Genomic DNA, 19,586 nt, shown 5'->3' on the forward strand with positions numbered 1-19,586 from the left:
TTAGATTTGTTTTATTTGATTAAATGATGTTCATTGAAATCAGCATCAGTATAAGGAGAAGCACTAACCGTGTTTGACCACCAGGTGGCGCTGTTGTCCACAACTAATGGTCTCCTGCTGCAGCTTTAAAATGGTGATCTAAAATACTGTAAGATGCATCTTTATTGATCACAGTGGGGGAAACAGAAACTCTTGGAAAAGTGAACAATTACATCCACAATGAAACAACAACTTGCATAAAGAACAAAGAAATATTTGGGGTATAGTGAGAAAATGTTTAGGAAAAGATAATCCTGTTGATGTAGTGGTCTAATGTGCTATGAACAACATTTAAAGCCTCAATCCAGCTAAAGACCCTTGTGCCACTTGTTACAGATTTTACAGCCACCATCTTAAATTTGTATGATTTGACTAGTTTATTAAATGAGCACATTGTTGTTGAAGTTGTTGCAATGAAATGTCACCCAGTTCCACTGTGTGATTTGATGGAATGTAAAATAAACACATAAAAACACAGGGAGGGATTGCATAATCATGATAGATTATGACTCAGAGGGAATAATCACACCGAGAGACACACACAGGAGGTGATATGCGGAGATTATGTGTTACATGCTACATGATGACATGGCAGTCTTCTCCTTAGTTACCATGGAAACTGTGTCTTCCTCGCCAGTGTTTTCTTGGGAAGTTTGACCTACTTCTGGAATGAAATATATGTGTGTGTGTGTGTGTGTGTGTGTGTGTGTGTGTGTGTGTGTGTGTGCATTTCAAATGAACAGGTAATGTGATGCAGTATCACATAGTGTTTTAGTTAGTGTGTGTGTGTGTGTGTGTGTGTGTGTGTGTCAGGTGAACGACTTACGTCAGGCAGTATCATTTACTCCTTGAAATTGAAACATTAGAATAACACGTGCATGCGTGTGTGTGTGTGTGTATCAGATGAGCAGGAGACGTCAGGCAGCATCATCTACACAGTGGAGCTGAAGCGGTATGGAGGCCCTCTGGGTATCACAATCTCAGGCACCGAGGAGCCTTTTGACCCCATCACTATATCCGGCCTAACCAAGAGAGGCCTGGCTGAGAGGTATATGCTCTCTCACACACACACACACACACACACACACACCCCCACACGCTCACACAACGTCAAATCTAGTTACCAGTTGAAGCATTAGGAAAGGCAGCTGGAGATTTTTGGATGGTTCTGTTTTCACATATTTTAATATTTTGGTTTAAAAAATTACAAAATTAAATTAAAAAGACTAAACCAAAACTAAGGCTACTAAATGTGCTATATAAACTGTTTAGATGTTGTTGTTGTTTTTAACAGCTGCATAATCTGTTTGCACAAAGAAACATTAAAATGGGCAACAAAGTTGAGTAAGAAAAATGCTGCAAGCTATTAAACATGGATGTAAACAAAGTGTGATGAACACAATGCATTTTGGTGAGAAACACTGAATGTAAACATACATTTTATTTGTTTACAAGAAAACACATGCTTCTGTTAAACATTACAGGGCAGCTTAAACAGCAATAATTGGTAAATTACACAAAATCTTTGATATATTTTGACATCATTTTCATGGGGTATTTTATTTGTATTACATTAAAAAGTAGAGTTCCAATAAAACGTTCAGCATCTGTGGATGATAAACATGTCCTGGCCATTGAAATCACCAAATGTGCCTTTTAAAAGTGTGCCTCTCTTTGTGCACCATCAGTAGTGATGAACTAGCATAAGCCTCTATTCAGTGAGCGTTTGAGCCTGAACAACATCCTACACAACAATGAAACAGCTCACCTGCAGCTCCACTGTGGTGTTACAAGAGATATCATGTGGGTGTACACTTTGTTGTTTGTGGGGCAGATGAGCTCACCTTGCCAATCAACCACTTCTGCTGGCAGAAAATACCGTGAATTTACCAGTCGACAAGTGAGATTCCTAAAAGCCCTCAGTTCATCTTTTTTGGTTTGTGGAAATTTGTGTTGGCTGTAGTCCCACCTTTCTCACAATATCATGTTTCACTGTGTCTTATTAGGTGATGGATGGATCTAGTCACATCTCTGGAAAAAAAATACCTTGTCTTTGTTTGTATTGATCAGTTCAAAGACATTTTTTTGCAATTCATCGTAGACACCAAATCTGTTTTAAAAAGTCTGTCTGCCTCATGCCAGTGCTTGCATCAACTGTTAAAAAAGCAATAGTCACTCTGTCATACACACCTGAGAGGAGTCTGGAAACATCAAATCCTAAATATGACCAAATGTGGGATAAGACTCCTAAATGATAGACTAAACATGTATGTGCATAGGTGGAGTCACATAGTCCATAGTTAAACAAAAGAAATGTCCCTGACAGTGAGAACAGTCTGTGGTCATAATAAACCTTTGGTGGCAAAGGTCATGACTGTAGATCCAGGGTCATGACCATTTGTCTTTTTCATTCCTTGAGAATACTTGCTGAGTTAGAAACATAAAAGTTAAATTGTCAATTCCATTTAAAACAAAGCTTTGTCTGGAATAGAGTATTTATTATCTTGTGTGCTCAAGATCAATACCAAGATTTAAAATATAGATATAATCTTTCAGGAGTTTGTGCTATCAAGGAAACACATGCAGACTTAAACCCAACTGAGACCAAGAAGGAACCAACTTATGTTGCCTTATTTAGTCCTCCCTATCGGTGGTGTAAAAACCTTATTAGGAGAAAGAATAGAAGACGCATTGGGCAATAAATAGAAGGAATCCCCACCAGCAGCATGTGCTGCAGGTGCCATGTGACACGGAGTGATGATAGATGAGATATGGCTGTGGACACTAGCTGCTATACCGTCTCTCTGCCGCATCATGTTTCTCAATGAGACTGAACAGAAGATGACATAATGGTTTTCCTGAGTCATACTCATGTACTGGTGAATCGAGGTTATATCCATTCCACCACACAAGAAGTATTTCACAGTAAATCTTCACCTTTAATAACCGACTCACGTGTTATTCCACGAAAACACACCCATAGAGGCAGCTTACTGGCACACCTCTATATACACACACTCTTTGACCCCGTTTCTTGGAGTTTGTGATGTAATTGTTCTATTTCCTGTCCTAAACTGTTGCCGATAAAGCACTTTGCTTCAGATCTGTTGACTAAAAGCACCCTATAAATAAACTTGGCTCAGTGTGATACAGAAGAAAGTGCAAGAATACAGATGATATCAACATCACTAGATCTGTGTGGCTTGTGGAAAATTTTCAGACTGACCCAGTTTTAACTTTGAGCCACTTGAGTCCTTTGATTTTGTTAAACCAGCTCAGGTAAATAGAAACTGAAGATACAAAGTCAAGAAAACCTTTCTCACTTAAGTAAATATTTTTCAAGCGTGTACATGTGATATGTGGGTCCATGAGTGTATGTGTAAATAATATCTCTATCAAAGTAGGCCACAAGATAAAGGACTTTTTACTCCAGATTTATTATAGTGGCCAGTGATAGAGCAATGAAAAGGAGCCGGAGCTATTCATTCCAGAGTCACCTTGTTGTGACCCTTGCCTAATCATGTGGTTGTTTACATACATTGTTTTTAAACAGTAAAATTTTAAATTAATTCCCAAATCTGATCTGTAAACAGTAACAGCACTGAGGTGACCTCACTGCGGTGCTGAAGCCTAATGCCAATACTGTGTCCTACAAACTAGATTTGTTTACAGCTAATTTGCACTTGCAGATGTGTTTTGAAGGAAATACAATATGGTTAACGATATACTATGGTCTTGATTCAATGTTGGAAAATGTTTTTAAGAAAATCAGGCTTTTTCAAAGGGTCAGTTTACACAAATTACAAAAAACTGAATTTGTCTGCATAAACACCACCAAATTTTCTGGATAGAATGATAGTATTGATGCCATTGTGTCCCTTTATAGATATAAACTGTGAACTGAATTGTACATTATCGTGTGTGTGTGTGTGTGTGTATATATTTTAATGTGTTTCCAGGACAGGGGCAATTCACATAGGTGACCGGATCCTGGCTATCAACAGTGTCAGTTTAAAAGGCAAGCCCCTGAGTGAAGCAATCCACCTGCTGCAGATGGCTGGAGAGACAGTCACCCTCAAGATTAAAAAACAGCTCGACAGTAAGTATGAAAACTGTTAATGACAACTTTGCATTTGCATCACAAATCTAACCATCTGTCTTAATCAATATGGTTTTGATTAAACACAATTTTATTTATTCATTTTTTTTTATTCTGTATTCTCTGTGTCTTACGTTACCGGAACACAGGACATTTTCTTGAACCTGTAATTTTCTTATGACCCTTTCCAATAAGACTTTTCCTACCTGACTGTAATCTGTATATAACTTTGTAAAGTTTTTTGCAACGTTTTCTCTCCAAGATTTGGAGGAGAGGAAGGCAGCAGAGGCAGAGGACACAACAGAGAATGAGCTCAGTGACCCTGAGGAGGATGATCTGACGGACAGCCAACAGACCAATAAGCTGTCAGAGCTTTACTCCACAACCATACCCAGTGTCGACTCTGCCATGGAGTCATGGGATGGCTCAGGGATGGATGCTGGCTATGGCAGCCAGGGTAAGCTTTGATTTAACACACATAGATGGTGAAAGGCCAGCATGGCCATTCACTGCGATGGCCATATCCCAAATGCAACAATCTGTAAATGAGCACTTTGTCAAGTTGCTTCTCTCCTCCTGCAGGTACATACAGCCACCAGGCAGCTGGCATCGCCCTCCACCCCCATGAGTGGCGTAGTGCCAAGCAGCAGCGCAGTACCACACCTCCACCTGGACGCCGGAAGAACTACCCTTTTAGTGATGGAGGCTTCAGTGAGGATGACTGGGACAAACCACCTGGGTAGGATTGAATTTAGGTTTTTTTTGTTGGTATATATTATGGTGTATGATTAAAGTATATATAATAATAACAACAGGACTAGTTAAAACAATTGTAGCACCAGGCAACTCATAAACACAGATCAAGACTCCTCAGTTGCATACAGATGGAGAGAGAGGAGGAAAGAGGCCTATAGCAACCTAACTTAGGGATGGTTCAGGACTCACCTGAGCCAGCCCAAACTATAAGCTGAATTAAAGAGGAAAGTCTTAAGCCTACTCTTAAATGTGGAGATGGTGTTTGCCTCCTGCCTCTATCTATCTATCTATCTATATATATATATATATGTATAGAGATATATATTCAGTATATCATTATAATTACGTTTTCTGTTTCATACAAGCATGTTAGCTTTAAAACAGAAGGTTGAATTTGATTCTCTGGTTGCCTGTGCCAGTTTCACCAAAAGGGCTTGTGGTGAAATAGAAATTTCAGTGTGGACGTTTAGTCATGAATATCTGTGTGTCTGTGTGTATAGTGATGAGTCAGGAGGTTAAGCCTTGTGAAGACAGCAACATTCACTGAGGTTATATAACACTAACGGGGGTGGAAAGATAGAGGAACGATGGCAAGAAAAAAAATTTGACTGCACAGTGAAAGTGAATTAATCTTGTCAGTCAAGGACATTCAGTGTTAAAAGATTACTCATGTTGGATTTAACCAGAACGAATGGCCTTGTTGATGCTGCCTCTATGCTAATACATGTAGGAATTTCTGCCTTGATGTGCAGACTCTTCCACATTACACGTGTTCACATTACGATGACTCTTGCTTGGTCAAGTTACTGTTGTAAGGTAATAAAAAGTTTCATGTTCTAAAGAAAAAGTAAAATTTACAAAATAAACACATCAAGAAATAGCCCAAAAAGTGTTCCAAGCATGTATGTCTGTCTTCTTTGGTGTCTTACAATATGATTTTTTTTCTAGTAATCAGTGACACTGCAACCGGGTGGGATAACTTGTTTCCAAAGCAGCTTCATTTAATATAATTTGTGGTTTTGTGTGACAGATTTATTGGCCAACAACCGGATGGTATTTTGTTGGATCCAGAGGACAGTTTCTGGTGTCAGGCGCTTGAGGATCTGGAGACCTGCGGCCAATCAGAACTACTCAGAGAGATAGAGGTCAGTTAGCATGTTAGCATCCACCTCTAAACTGCAGTCATTAGCGTTAGCATCCTTCGACAAAATGGTTGAACATCAAAGTTACCACAAACAAATTAGCAATAGCATCAAAAATGGATTCAAGCCGTACCCATTGATATTCGCAGGCTTCCTTAAGCTAGGTTAATTCCAGTCCTGCCCTAGATTTTAATTTATAATTCAACATCGAACTTCAGTCATTGGTATCACCCCTTAACATTAGATGGATCTATCGTACGTATTCAGGCCATATCATCCTTTCTATTCCCACAGAAACTGTGTTTGCATTCTTTCATTTACTTTTTCATATACAGTAATGAAGGTGTACACATATTTTTTGCATTTTCTCATACATCTATGTAAATAGGGATTATTTTCCTATCTTTTTTAAGAATGTGGCCTTTCAATTTGAGAGCAAGACTTAATTACTTTAAGTATTCAGTCCCCCGTGCGGGACGCTATAAGAAGTCAAGCGAACACGCCTGCACTGAGGCAGGGATCATTTCATTGGTCAACAGACAATGATTGGTTGGGGGATCGGAACGTGAACTCAATAATTTATTCTCTCAAATTGAAAGACCACGCTCTTGAATAAAGACAGGAAAATAATCCAAATCTGTAGCTGCTGCATAACCCCTTGATGCACAGCAACTCTATATCCAGCTTTATATACACAATAGTCATATCACAGTTCAAAACCGTTAGTACACCATCCTCAGCCACTGAATTGTTGTGAACAGTTAACAGTAATTAACAGTGGTAAAGCCAAACAGTATAAGACCTTGATGTTGGCTACACTTTTACCATCAGTATTGCTCACAAATAGGCTTTTTTTTTTTTTACACCTAAACTCAGCCTCCACAGCCAGAAAGATCAATATATACCTATTACAGATTTCTAACTATAGGCCTACAATTACCTACTGTTAACATAGTAGTGGTAGAAATAGCTGAAGGTGTGTGTGTGCTGGTTTGTGCAGGCATCCATCATGACAGGAACAGCGATCAGTCTGGGTGTAGATGGTGTCAACAAGCCTCCAGCTGAGCCCATACTGAGCCACAGCAGAATGAGCCCACTGCGGAGAAATTCTCTCCTGCACCAGGGAAACCCGCTCCACCAAGGTACACACCTCCACCAGGGTGCCCATCTGCACGAGGAGGCTCACCTGCATGAAGAGGCCCAACTCCACCAAGGTAATTCAAAGGCAAATGTGACAGATCCAAGGGTGGCTGTCTCCCCAAGCTCAGAATATAGGATTGACAAAAGAAAAAAATCAGGGGGTGTGAAAATAATTTAAATAAAGTTTTATGTACATGCACGTTGCAGTGCTGTTCACTACATGCTTTTTGAAATAACGCATTAATCTTATTTAAAAACCAACCCTTTCATCCCACCCAGACGCCCACCTGCACCAGGAGATTCATTTCAACCATGAGGCCCACCTACACCAGGGGGCCCACATCCACCAAGATAACCAATCTCCTCTCATGCACCACGAGCCCAAACCCAAGGCGTCATTGAGAGTGTCAGAGAGGACGTGGGAGTCTCGTCGAATCAAAGAGGAGATGCAGGGAATTCTGTCCCCAACGCCTTTGGAGCTGCACAAAGTGAGTTCAAACCTCTGTCTGATGACTCTGCCATGATGTGGCTTCTGTCCTGGTTAAGGACTTAGACTAAATGTTGATAGGATTGCTTAAAGTGAGGGCATGAGTGTAGGGTGAACACAAATGTAAAGTTAATCCAAAGTGACTTAATGTTTTGTGTTCGAACTTACACCGGCTTCAAAGAATAGGTCCTCATTTTTGGGAAATATGCTTATTTGCTTTCTTGTTGAGGGTTATAAAAGAAGATTGATTCCATTCATGCATCAGCCGTGGAGCCAGCCATGCTCTGTCCATGCATACCAGCCCCTCGAAAATTGACTAAGTAACACATTGTATCTAGTTTTTTTAATATGTACACCAACAGAATTTTTAAGATGGCATCAATGTGTGAATTAAGGAGGAGCTACGTGCTGTAACAGTATCTATACTATAACAGTAGGCATATTTTTCACCTTTGGAAAGAGCCAGGCTAGCTGTTCCACCCTGCTTCCAGTCTTTATGCTCAGCCACTCTGATCACCAACTGGCGCTTGTTCCATACTTAATGTACAGACATGAGAATGGTATCAACCTTCTCGTCTACCTCTCTGCAAGAAAGTTAATAAATGCAATTTCCAAAAGTTTCAATCCATTTCAGCTCGCTGTTAGAAAGTTCGCTCATCTCCAGCTCTCTCTGAAGAGTTTAGAATCCATGTTGCCGAAGTGTTTACCTCCACCACATCACCTAAAGGTCTTCTGTTTTAAATCTAAATGCTCTGCATTTGTAAAGCGCCTTTCTAGTCTTGAGCCTAAGTGCAGTTCATACACTTTTTCAATTCAGGGTTTGTCTGTCTTGTATTGGGTGTTTTCAGCTTAATAAACCTGTTTCAGAGTAGACATTTGACTCGTCATAGTAGAATAAGTACAGATGTTACTAATTAAAATGTCCCAGTACACCATGACAGTGAGCCAGTGTGCGCAAGGACCCCGACACTGAAGCAACTAAATAAAATTCAGGATTTTTTAAATTTGCACCTGTGCTTTTACTGCAATCACATGTCAAAATGTCCTCTGTGTTAAAGGCCTCTATGTAATTTATGTTAAACAATCCAAAATAAGTATAAAGTTCAAGTGTATGATAGACAGCGCAGCGCAAGGCATGGCATCCAGTTGCCTCCCAGGCAACTGTTATGCTAGTGGCTACATGTCTTCACCCTCCTGTGGATTTACAATAATGACTTCATACAAAGATCTGTTCAGTCTTGTTCAGCCCAAGGCCAGAATAAGAAATACATTATCCATTCCGTTATCCACAGGGAGAAATTACATTAAAATCTGATGGGTTCATTGGCCATCAGCCAATTTACAGCCTCTAACTGGTGTCTCATTAAAATATCATACAATATTCATTTGTCATACAGTGTTGCCTTTTTTCAGTTTTGTTAATGCAGGCCAGAAAAGAACTGTTGATTAACAACTGTAAAAACCTCCATCTTGCATTTATCCTGCAATGAAACTGTGCATAACAGTGGTTGCGGCGTGGCCTGTGAATCATTTATCCTAGATTTAATCGTGCATCAGTAAAGCATGGGTGAACATTGTACAGTATATCCTATACAGTAGAACCGCAGTGGTAACACAAGACTTTAATGCTTTTAAATCAATTAAATACCATTCCCTGTATGCTCTGTCAGCCTAAAAGAACAATACAGAAACCCCATTATCCATTTTGGCTAAATATCAAGAAAAAAGGTGGATTTTTCTGTCAGTGTTCTTTAAAAAATGTACAATCATAATGCTTGCTATATCTCCAAAATTGGTTTAATGTCCCAAACAGCTGGCTTAATGTCCAAACTCCACTTCATGGGCCCTGACACACCATGCCAACATTTGGTGTCTGTGGCCGATCATAGCGTGTATCTTTTGCGGTGCACCAGAAGCCATTTTAGGCAGTTCAGCATAAATCTGTGAGAAAGAGCCGTCTGTCTTTATTTTAACTTCTTCCACAAGTGAGACCAATGGCAGGCAATGCTAAAGTAAAACTCTACACTGATGCAACTTTTGTCAGACGTACTCTGAGAATATGATGAGACTGTTTAATAAGATTCACGATGACATAGGGAGTGGTTGGCTAATTATTTTGTGTCTTTTGGATTAGGACTACTGACCGATCATTTCCTTTCATGCTGGTGATCAGCTGTTGTCTTTATAGTCTTTTCCAAGGGCAACTTTTAAACAGAACATTGGATCATTTGATGTGACACCTGTTGGTTAGTAATAACTTTGTGTTCACCCTGGTGTGTTAGAGACCCTCAAGATAACCTGTGCTGACCAAACATGTTTGACATAGGAGTAAAGGATTAAGGTTAAAAAAAACAAACAGACAGCCACTGCTTTCCGTTCATGTTTAAACTTGGATTAAACTAAATTGAGTTGAAATATGAAGCTTCAGTTTCGCCAACATCACATCCTTGTTGTCTATAGGTAACAGTGGTAAAGGACCCAGAGATTGATGACTTTGGCTTCAGTGTGTCAGACGGCTTCTTGGAGAAAGGAGTTTATGTCAACATGATCAGACCTGATGGTCCAGCTGACCGAGCTGGGCTCAGACCCTACGACAGGATCCTGCAGGTAATGATAAGGAAGTCTGTTTAACGTTTGAGGGTGTTAACATCTACATCTTGACAACCATGTAGAACCCTTTTATACATAGTCCCAAATAACAGTGGTGTGTTTTTGATAGGCTAAAGATGGCTACAGTAAAAGGCCTGGCTGAGCAATAACAGGAAAGATACCATGATTGTGTTGGTGGATCTGACATTTCTTTATAAATATGCCCCCCTGAAATTAGAATACTTTGTATAAAAAGGCCTACAATTACTGTTATTTTCCAATCAGGATTTTTGGCACAGAAGAAGTATCAACCACTACCTGAAACCTTCTATTTATTGTTTAACATTGTTTTTAGTTATTCTTAACAACATTGTTTATGAAGTATGAAAATAAAGAGATTTACAAAGTACTGAAAATGTCTCTCTCTCTGAGACACAATATTAAAAACATTCACAGCAGCCTATGCTTGGTTATTGAGAACAGCTTAGAGCTTAATAGCTATACAATGTTTTCCATAGAATGACAATATAACTGTGGCAGGGTAGTAAGTTGTGTGTGAAGGTTCTCAGTCATACAGGTCCTAGTTATCCAAGGAAAGTTAAAATTAATAGCTACCGGACTTGGTTGAAGATACTTGAAGATGTTTCGTCCCTCATCTGGGAGACTTCTTCAGTTCTGACTGACTGGTAGGTAAACAAAGTTTCCCATCATACCATAGCATCTACCTATAGTGGACCTCATCACAGCAACAGAATCGGCCATAAGGAAAAACAACTTAAGAGAAGCGGAAGAGCTCAGGCTGAAGGTATCAGCAGCCCTTACAATGTTGCTAAACAACTACTACACAAACTCATGGCTCAGCACAGAAGGGCCAACCCCTCAGGGCTAGACTCTACCTACATCTGAAGGATAAAGGACACTCATTTGAGGACCGCCAGGTGCACATTTTAGAGAGAGAGAATGGATGGTTTTAAAGAGGTGTCAACGAAGCCATTTACACCCGGATTGAGACGCCGTGACTTAACAGGAGAGGTGGCCTGCCAACACCCCATATCCCCGACTTACAATACTGTTCTTTCATCACATACCAGGAAACTAAACAAACGTTCACTTTTGACCTCAGGTGAATAGGCCAACGATGGTCGTTCAGACTTGCATTGGGTTGCTCCAACGACCATAACAACTGTCGTTACAACAACCAGGAGCACTAACGAACCAGCAGTATTGATCATCTTGTCAAAGAACCTACAGAGGTTAAATAGCGGAGTTTCCCCACCAGTCAGTCAGAACTGAAAAAGTCTCTCGGATGAGGGATGAAACGTCTTCAAGTATCTTCAACCAAGTCCAGTTGCTATTGATTTTAACATTCCTTGGATAATTAGTAGTAGGTTATTCCTTATTTCACCATTTAATTCCACTTAGTTCTCCACCTTATTGTGTTTTCACAAACTACTTTAATCTGCTCACCTTGTTTTTCCCTTAAGTTCTCTCACAACTGCACCTGTCTCTTACTGCACACATACTTGCTCGCTTCTCCCTGCCTCTGTGTTTTTCTCTCCCTGTATTTGTCTGCTCTGTTGACGTTGTCTGCAGTATGTTTTATAAAGTCACCCCAAAAAACTTAACTCGTGTTTTGGATTTTTTTCACAGCAGCAGGTGAGCTGCATGTGGAGGAGGCTTATTGTTAATGATGTAGCCAACCAAAGCGTTCAAAACCAATATGGTACCGAATGACATCGGCACTGATGTGTTTCTTTACGCGTCTTATAATGTAATACAAGTCTCTCTCTCTCCAAAATACTAGAATGGGTCGCCGGCAAGTAATATACCTGGGCAGCACTAAGTCATCGGATCGGCCTTTATAGATCAAACTATTTAGCTCCAATAGCAATCGGTTGCTGATTAATCAAAGCACCCTTAATAGTTACTACATGGTTCATGTAATGTGGATTTAAACACCACCAAATAAAATTAAAATTCACCATTTAAGCCATGTACTGATTGTTTGATTTCCATGTGAAATACCTCAGCGTAAACACAGCTTCATCACATTACTTCTTACAGACTGCAATGTTAAGCATGTTATCAGCACTAGCCTGAGAGGAGTCATGTAAGGTTAAAGTATAATTATGGTTTATTATGTCTTGGGTCTTTTTTTTGTAGTTCCAGTCAACCATCATTTCTATCAGTTGTCTGTGAGGATTTTCAGTCATCCAGGTCATGAAGATGTTTCACCTCTCATCCTCCACCTCAAACCTGTCAAGCGACTTCTTCAGTTTTAACTGACTGACAGGGAATCCCAGGTATTTAACCTCTGTGGGGTTGTTAATCAAGGTGATGATACCATTTGGTTCGTTAGTGCTCCTTGCTGTTGTAACGACAGTCGTTGTGGTCTTTAGTCAGCGGAGGTCAAGCGTGAACAACCATCGCTGGCATTGTCATGAGGCCAAATGTAAGTGTTTGTTAAATTTCATGGGAAGGGGATAATTGGTGGTTACAGACCACCTCCTCGACCGAGAGATGGTTTCTCTACTTTGGTATATATGGCTTCTCTCACACCTCTTTCAAACCATCTGTCCTCCGTATCCAAAATATGGACATTGCTGTCCTTGAAAGAGTGTTTGTTATTCTTCAAGTCTAGATAAATTGCTCAGTCTTGACCTGAGGAGTTGGCCCTTCTGTGTTGAGCCATTGTGGTGGTTGTTTAGTTTTCCCCAATAACAGGTCTGTGCATTCGTCACACGGATGCACAGATATCGCGGATATCATATACTAGACTGCTTTTTTGTGTTTGGGTGTGCGGCCTTGTATTTAAAAAAACACAGGGATTTGGTGTTTGAAAGTCCTTCTGATACTCCAGACACAACAGCTTGGATAACAATTTTACCAATTGCCTTTGTTTTTTTCTTTCGAAATAATTCTAACCTGAGCATTTGATTCAAGCTGTCTGATCACCTGACTGCTTGTTTTAATTGATTTGTCCTTTTTTTAGCAATATCCCCATGTTCTCAGCAATTAATTCGCTTAGTACAATATTATCATTATAGGAAAGAGTGAATGACAAAAATAAGACCCAAGTTGTAATCAGGAATTATCCTTTAACCTTAAGCAATAGTTAGACCTCAGTCTTTGTTAGCTAGCTAATGAACCAACAGTAGTACTATTTACCATAGCAGCCATTGTCTGAATCTCTCCGTCTTTGTCCAGGTAAACCATGTGAGGACGAGGGACTTCGACTGCTGCCTGGCAGTGCCGCTGATCACAGAGGCTGGAGACAGACTGGAGCTGGTCATCAGCCGCAACCCACTGGCCAATGACGACACAGAGGACAATAACAACACTTTAGATCATCCGCTAGACCTGTAACACACACACACACGAAAAATGAATCTCTAGACATACACACACATGCATTCACTCTGCCACACTCAGGCAGGGGACATACTATACCTGGTGATGAAGTGTAAAGTTATATCTACTGGAACAGGCCCAAACACACAAACTCCACTGGCTTGAAGTAATTCTATTTAAACACGGGGACTCCTACACACACAAACTTGCATGCTCACAGTCGCCCTATCCCATTAATGCTGGGTCGAACTGCTGTTATACAGTAAATTTCTCCATGGAAGCATAGTGCAGAAAAAGAGTGAGACAGACTCCTGAGAGCTGGCTCAGAGTCCTCGGTATTGCTTCAACATAAAACCACCACTTGCTTGGCACTTTAACCAACCATGTTAACTGATCGACTCTTTAAATCTTGTTTTTACTTAAAAAACTAATAAAAAGCTTAGGTAATTTCAGCTTTTTTTTTTTTTTTTTATGCCAGACCACAGGTTTATAGAAGTGTATACAACTGATGGTACCAGAGCGATCTGCCTTATTTCACAATATTGTAAGTGATTTTAGGAAATTTTAAATGAAACTGTATTGATGAGAGAAACTGCCTTGCTCAGTTTGCAGATTTCATTAGTATTAAGAAAGGCTACGATTCAATTCCAGACCAACTTTCTAGAAAAGTCAAGTTCCGTTTTTTTTTTTTTTTATCTAGCTGTCGCATGAAGGCAGACTTCTATATTGGATACCTCTGCACATCATAAGGTCAACACAGTGATATTATAAAAAAAATCTATTACAAGGTCAATACAATGATGTCATCACAACTGCCAAACTGTTTTTGTTCAATCCAGTCATCGAAGGGAAGAGAAAGAAAGTCGCTTTCCTCTCCTGACGAATTACATCTTCAATGGAATTTATTAACAAAGTCAACTTTTGTTGCAACACAGTTGGGCAGCTGAGGTTCCCCCGGAGGAAACTGTTGCCAATAGAAGAACATTTTCATACACCAGTTTGAGAGATTGTTGAGCCTTTTCTGTTTGTTTTTGCCAACTGCCAGGAGAGTTGCTCATCTACATTGCCCAATCTGTTACTACACCAACATAGTAGAGAGTGTCCTGGGTTCATTGCCCCTCAGCTCACTGATGGCCTACAAAGTCAAAGAGCAGTAGCTACTATGTATGCATTTTAAATATAATGCTTTACTCTCCTTGTGCTTAAATAATTTGAGGCTACACACCACATAACTACTGTAAGCATGATTTGCATTGGGTGTACATTAGAATAGACTAAATAGGTGACTAGCTCAACCCAAGTCAACATTTAGCACACCAGTGTGAACAACAAGCAAAGTTAAAAGTAAGTAACATCCTCTTTGCTATACTAAGCAACAGGGTTCACAGGCAATGCTGTCTTAATTAAAAAAACTAAAAACTTCAACCATTATCAGCTCCACTGTTTTAGAATAGATATTATTAATCATCACGACCACAATAATAACAAGCTACGACAGTTATTTTGGCAACTGATGTTTAAAATATAGCACCTTCAAATAGAGTATAGATCAGCCATGAACATTAAAATTTTACTGATGTTTGGCTTTGTGAGGAAGACTGACCCTTTTGTGGCACAAACATCATGAACAAATTTAACGGCACCATCTGCAAACAGATACTGAATTTATCACGATGCATAAGTGCCAAACTGTTCTGACGAGGAGCAAGTCTCATACAAACACCTTATAGAACAGGGCCATTATGCACAGATAACATAAGGACATGAAATAGTACAGCTTGTGCACGTGTATCATTATGTTTACATCTGTGTGTTTGGCTGTGTTGTATTCCTGCAACTATTGTTTATGATGTGCATGTACATGTGTGTCTGTATATATCTACCTTTGTGGGTGTATCTCAAAAGGCGCGTATACATGATATAACCCACTCGATTTGACAAAAACTGCTTAACCCTTTAGTCCGTCAGTCTGGCATTGTGGACAGCTCTTAATGCCCTGGCTGCTATTGCTGTGGAGACTAATCCAGTTGGAAGTGCCAATTACATGCACAGACCTGTAGAGACCCTACGTCAGGGCTGTTGAGAACAAAACACAGCATTATAGTAAATAAGTAGAATTTTAATTTGTGATTGAATGTTTCGTATAGGCTGATGTGTGTCAGTGTGTCAATTTCAATCCACAAGATTCAGTTTCATGGTCAAAGACACTTCAAGAGTACCAGATCAAGCCTGCATTCTTTCCAACAGCAAGCAGAGGGCCACTCCACTGCTAAAAGAAGTCCTGAAGGACCTTGAAGTGTCTTTGACCTTGAAAATGAATCTTGTGGACTGAAACTGAAATGAGAAGCGAATCAGTTGCAACTGAAAGCAAAATTTAAAGTGAGGCTTAAATACAGTTTCAGTTGCAACTGAATTCAATTTCATTACATTCAGTTTCAAACTAATAAATTCAATTTCAAATTATGCTATTTAGATTGAGTTTTTCCAATACAGTTATTAAGTTAAGTTAAGTTAAACAATACAAATTCAAATTATGCTATGCCAAATTCAGTTTTTTTTATGCAATTATTCAAGTGGAGCAATTCAAATTCATAATCTACTGGCACAAATATCAGCCCATAGTTTCGTACCAAAAAGCACCAGTTCGACTTTATTTTTTTAAAAACACATTTTCTAATACAACTATAAATCTTTGGCTCAGAGTTGTAGAAGTGCTCCAACTATCTATGCGCCTGAAATAGCTCCACCCACTTTGCAACTCTGGCATGTGTGATATTGTACAATGACAAACTTAATCTGAAGCTACAAATTAATTACTAGGTTTTTTTTTACTCTCCTCACCTCATCTTCTTAGTCTGTTTGGTAACAACAGAGTTTTCTTACACTTACTTCACCTTCTGTTTTCATGATTTTTCTGCCAAAACTGTCTTTGTCCCAATTATCTGTGGATTAACAGAAATGAGACTAGCCGTCACTCCCCTCCTACAGCACTTGGCTGTGTGTGTGAGACAGTGACAGAGTGTATACGGGTGAGAACGTAATATTTTTTTGTGTTAGCCTACTGTGTGTAAAGATGTATGTAAGCACAATAGAGAGAACTATTAATACAGTGCGTCTACAAAATGTGTGAGACATATGGCAATACATATAACACAGAATAGGAATAATGGGAGAATGAGTCTGTGAAAGAGAGGACAGGGAATATCCTTTGTCCTCTGAAAAGGTTGAAAAAAACCAGGAACAATCAACCTCTGTTCTCTCTGTTTTTAACATTGCATGTCTCTCCCTCTTTCCTCACATTGTTACATAATACAGTTAGCTGCCCCCTTTGAGAACACTCATGTATGTGTGTTTGTGTATGAATGAGGGAGCCTATGTGCATGAGGCTGAGTGTATTGGTATGTGTGCCTCTTGTGCGTCAAGGTTTCTGTATGTACTATACACGTGTGTTTACATGTATGTATGGATGGTCAGTGTGTGTGTGTGTGTGTGTGTCAGAGAAGTAGGTGGTGTACATTTCATTGTACAGTGGTGATGTTTTTCCAGGGCTGCGGGCCATTTACTCTCCTTTACAAAAACGTGATGAGACTAAAAACAGTATAAACTGTTAGTGTGGTTTGTGAGCAACCCGGAGAAAGACAACTTTTTCATAAATAATAAAAAAGGGACATTTACTTATCTCCAAGCACTTATACAAAAAAAGAAGCACACTGTTGAATACCATGCACTGTAAGTATTTTCATGTACAACAGAGCAAACATGTCGTGGTTTTTTTATACGTCAAGTGGCCAAAAAAACATTTTGTAAAGCAGCAAAAAAAGAAGACAAAATGCTGAGAAAAGCCTTCCAAATTGTTCTGTTGTTTTTTTATGTATGTATGTATGTACGTATGTGTGGTCATCCATACTCCCTATGCATTTCTGGGTCAAAGGTCAGTTAAAAGCCCAATCCGGAACCGTAACAGAAGTCCTACAGTTGAATTTAGTTTGTAAGAATTCCTTTCAATTATATCATTAATTAAATGTAACAAATTACACATTTACAGAAAATGTGTTACATTATTACAATCATTCAATTATTGTGACAATGTATTAGTGATGTTGCAATCATTTCAAATTAAGATTTCAAAGTAAGATACTAATGTCTTGAATTTTGGGTAAATTTGGGTAAATTTTGATAAATGTTCCAATGTCAGTCTGAAGTTTTCATGACAGTATACTGTATTTTATTACACTACACTGTTATTTTGACAAGCTATTGTATAATCTGACATGTATTACATCATCAGCTGCAGTAAGGCCTTCCTCCTTCAAACAGACTCATAAATTCATTGTTATTATGGTTCATCTTAAGTAAAAGCTGAAAAATAACCCAGTTATCAAGAGGATTCTAGCTCAAATCCCTTGAGCAGTAGGGAAAACATGCAATGCATGTTGCATTTCTTCTTTTATTTTAATGACAGCTTTGGCAGCAGGCCATTCTGTATGTTTCTATGACACGTTCCTGCTGGGGATGGAGCATGTGTTGGGGTTTCTTCTGCATAGATTGTTGTGCAATGTACGACAGTTGTTTTAAGTCTTATACAAATCACACCTTTTTGTTGGAAGTGTTTCAAAATAAAAGGTGGCTTTCACTTTTTGCCCTGCAGTAGCCATATCGGAGGTTCTCAACTAATATCTAGTTGTAGAAGCTGATTGTGCAACGTGGCAGTACACAACATTACATAATATTTAAAATTCAGACATGGCCCATTTAACTGGGTCTGATAATTTGATTAGATTTTGCTTGTTTACTAAATAATAAATACCGAATCTTTTTAACTAAATTTCTTACGCAAAGAAAACTATAGGTAACAATTGATTATGTTATATAAATATTAGCCCATTGCCCAGATTGCAGTTAACTAGCTTTTTAGTGTGTACAGGCTAGAAAACTAAAATTAACTGTATTAATCACCATTACTGTAGACATGAATACAAGCTTCTTCACTAGACCTCCTGCCAACTGTAGCTGTGACTCTACAATGGATAAAATAAGTTGTTTTATAATTTCCAAACTAACAAATTTCAGTGTCTCTTATGATCTGTTGGTCATAAAAGTGTCTCCAATATTTGCCTCTAAAACGTTTTCCAAAAAAATTTGTGCTTCATGCAGGGCTACAAAATGTTTTTCTGACTTTATTTTAACATGAAATAATTTCAAAAAATGTGTTGTGGCATCAAAGCATATAGCGATTCCGGATTGGGCCATTAATAATGTATGCGTTGATATTGTGTTTTGTTTTTGTTTTTTCAAATTGTGTAAAGTTCTATTTATGTATAGTATTTTTCTATGACAATATTACTCTTCCGAAACATGGGAGAAAAGACAAAACATAAATTATGAAAGGGAAAATAAAATGTATAAACTTTGTTGTTGTTGTCGTTGTTTTGTTCTTTTTATTTTCTATGAAACAAAACTGTAACAATATACTTCTTTTTGAGAAGAACATAAGAAAATATCAAAAGAAAGAATAATAAAATGTCTAATTTTATGTTGGGTGGCTGGTCTGTCATTATTTAGCTGTGTCTGAACTTTAATATACTCACTCTTAAAAAATTACTTTGTATGGAAACTGTATGCACAAATTTTAACTAATTTTATTTTATTATAAACTATTTTGAATTTAAACAAAACTAATTTTACAAATAAAAGGAGCCTGGTTGAAATTTTGGTACCTTTCCCATAATACCATAAAAAGACACGATGGAAGTAGAAGCGGCTTAAACTGTCTGGGTAGAAGTCTTAAATCTTAACATATATATCTTAACATTTCTATTCTGCATATAATAAGTTTTTTCACTTTCAAAACACAAAGAAGCTCAAGGAACGTTTTCTGAATTTTATAGTTCCAGAGCGTTCTTTACACATTGTAAAGCACGGCCTTGTGTGTGGGGAAGGATACTGTGGGGTTGAGGGTCCGGCATTTACACATTTAGACCGC

General features: G+C 38.7%; 1 protein-coding gene and 1 long non-coding RNA gene across 3 annotated transcripts in view; one reads left to right on the top strand and one right to left on the bottom strand.

The window, feature by feature from the left end:
* grip2b (glutamate receptor interacting protein 2b) overlaps positions 1-19,108 on the top strand; it is a 330,218-nt gene extending 311,110 nt beyond the window's left edge. For both annotated transcript variants that reach the window (XM_038696366.1, XM_038696367.1), the window contains exons 17-25: positions 943-1,087; positions 3,999-4,138; positions 4,401-4,595; positions 4,721-4,877; positions 5,925-6,039; positions 7,037-7,250; positions 7,456-7,664; positions 10,124-10,270; positions 13,460-19,108. In XM_038696366.1, coding sequence (XP_038552294.1) covers positions 943-1,087; positions 3,999-4,138; positions 4,401-4,595; positions 4,721-4,877; positions 5,925-6,039; positions 7,037-7,250; positions 7,456-7,664; positions 10,124-10,270; positions 13,460-13,618 — 1,481 coding nt within the window. In that variant the 3' untranslated portion in view covers positions 13,619-19,108. The remainder of the gene's footprint in view (positions 1-942; positions 1,088-3,998; positions 4,139-4,400; positions 4,596-4,720; positions 4,878-5,924; positions 6,040-7,036; positions 7,251-7,455; positions 7,665-10,123; positions 10,271-13,459) is intronic.
* On the bottom strand, positions 9,191-10,901 carry LOC119885977. The gene is made up of 2 exons (XR_005441407.1): positions 10,868-10,901; positions 9,191-10,264 (listed from the first exon to the last, which is right to left on the bottom strand). It is a non-coding gene; the product is annotated as an uncharacterized LOC119885977 (long non-coding RNA).
* Positions 19,109-19,586: the final 478 nt, after the last annotated feature.

Source organism: Micropterus salmoides, unplaced genomic scaffold (genome assembly GCF_014851395.1).
Source record: "Micropterus salmoides isolate LMB-PRFRI ecotype aquatic unplaced genomic scaffold, ASM1485139v1 Ms_hic_scaffold_4, whole genome shotgun sequence".
Lineage (NCBI taxonomy): Eukaryota > Metazoa > Chordata > Actinopteri > Centrarchiformes > Centrarchidae > Micropterus > Micropterus salmoides.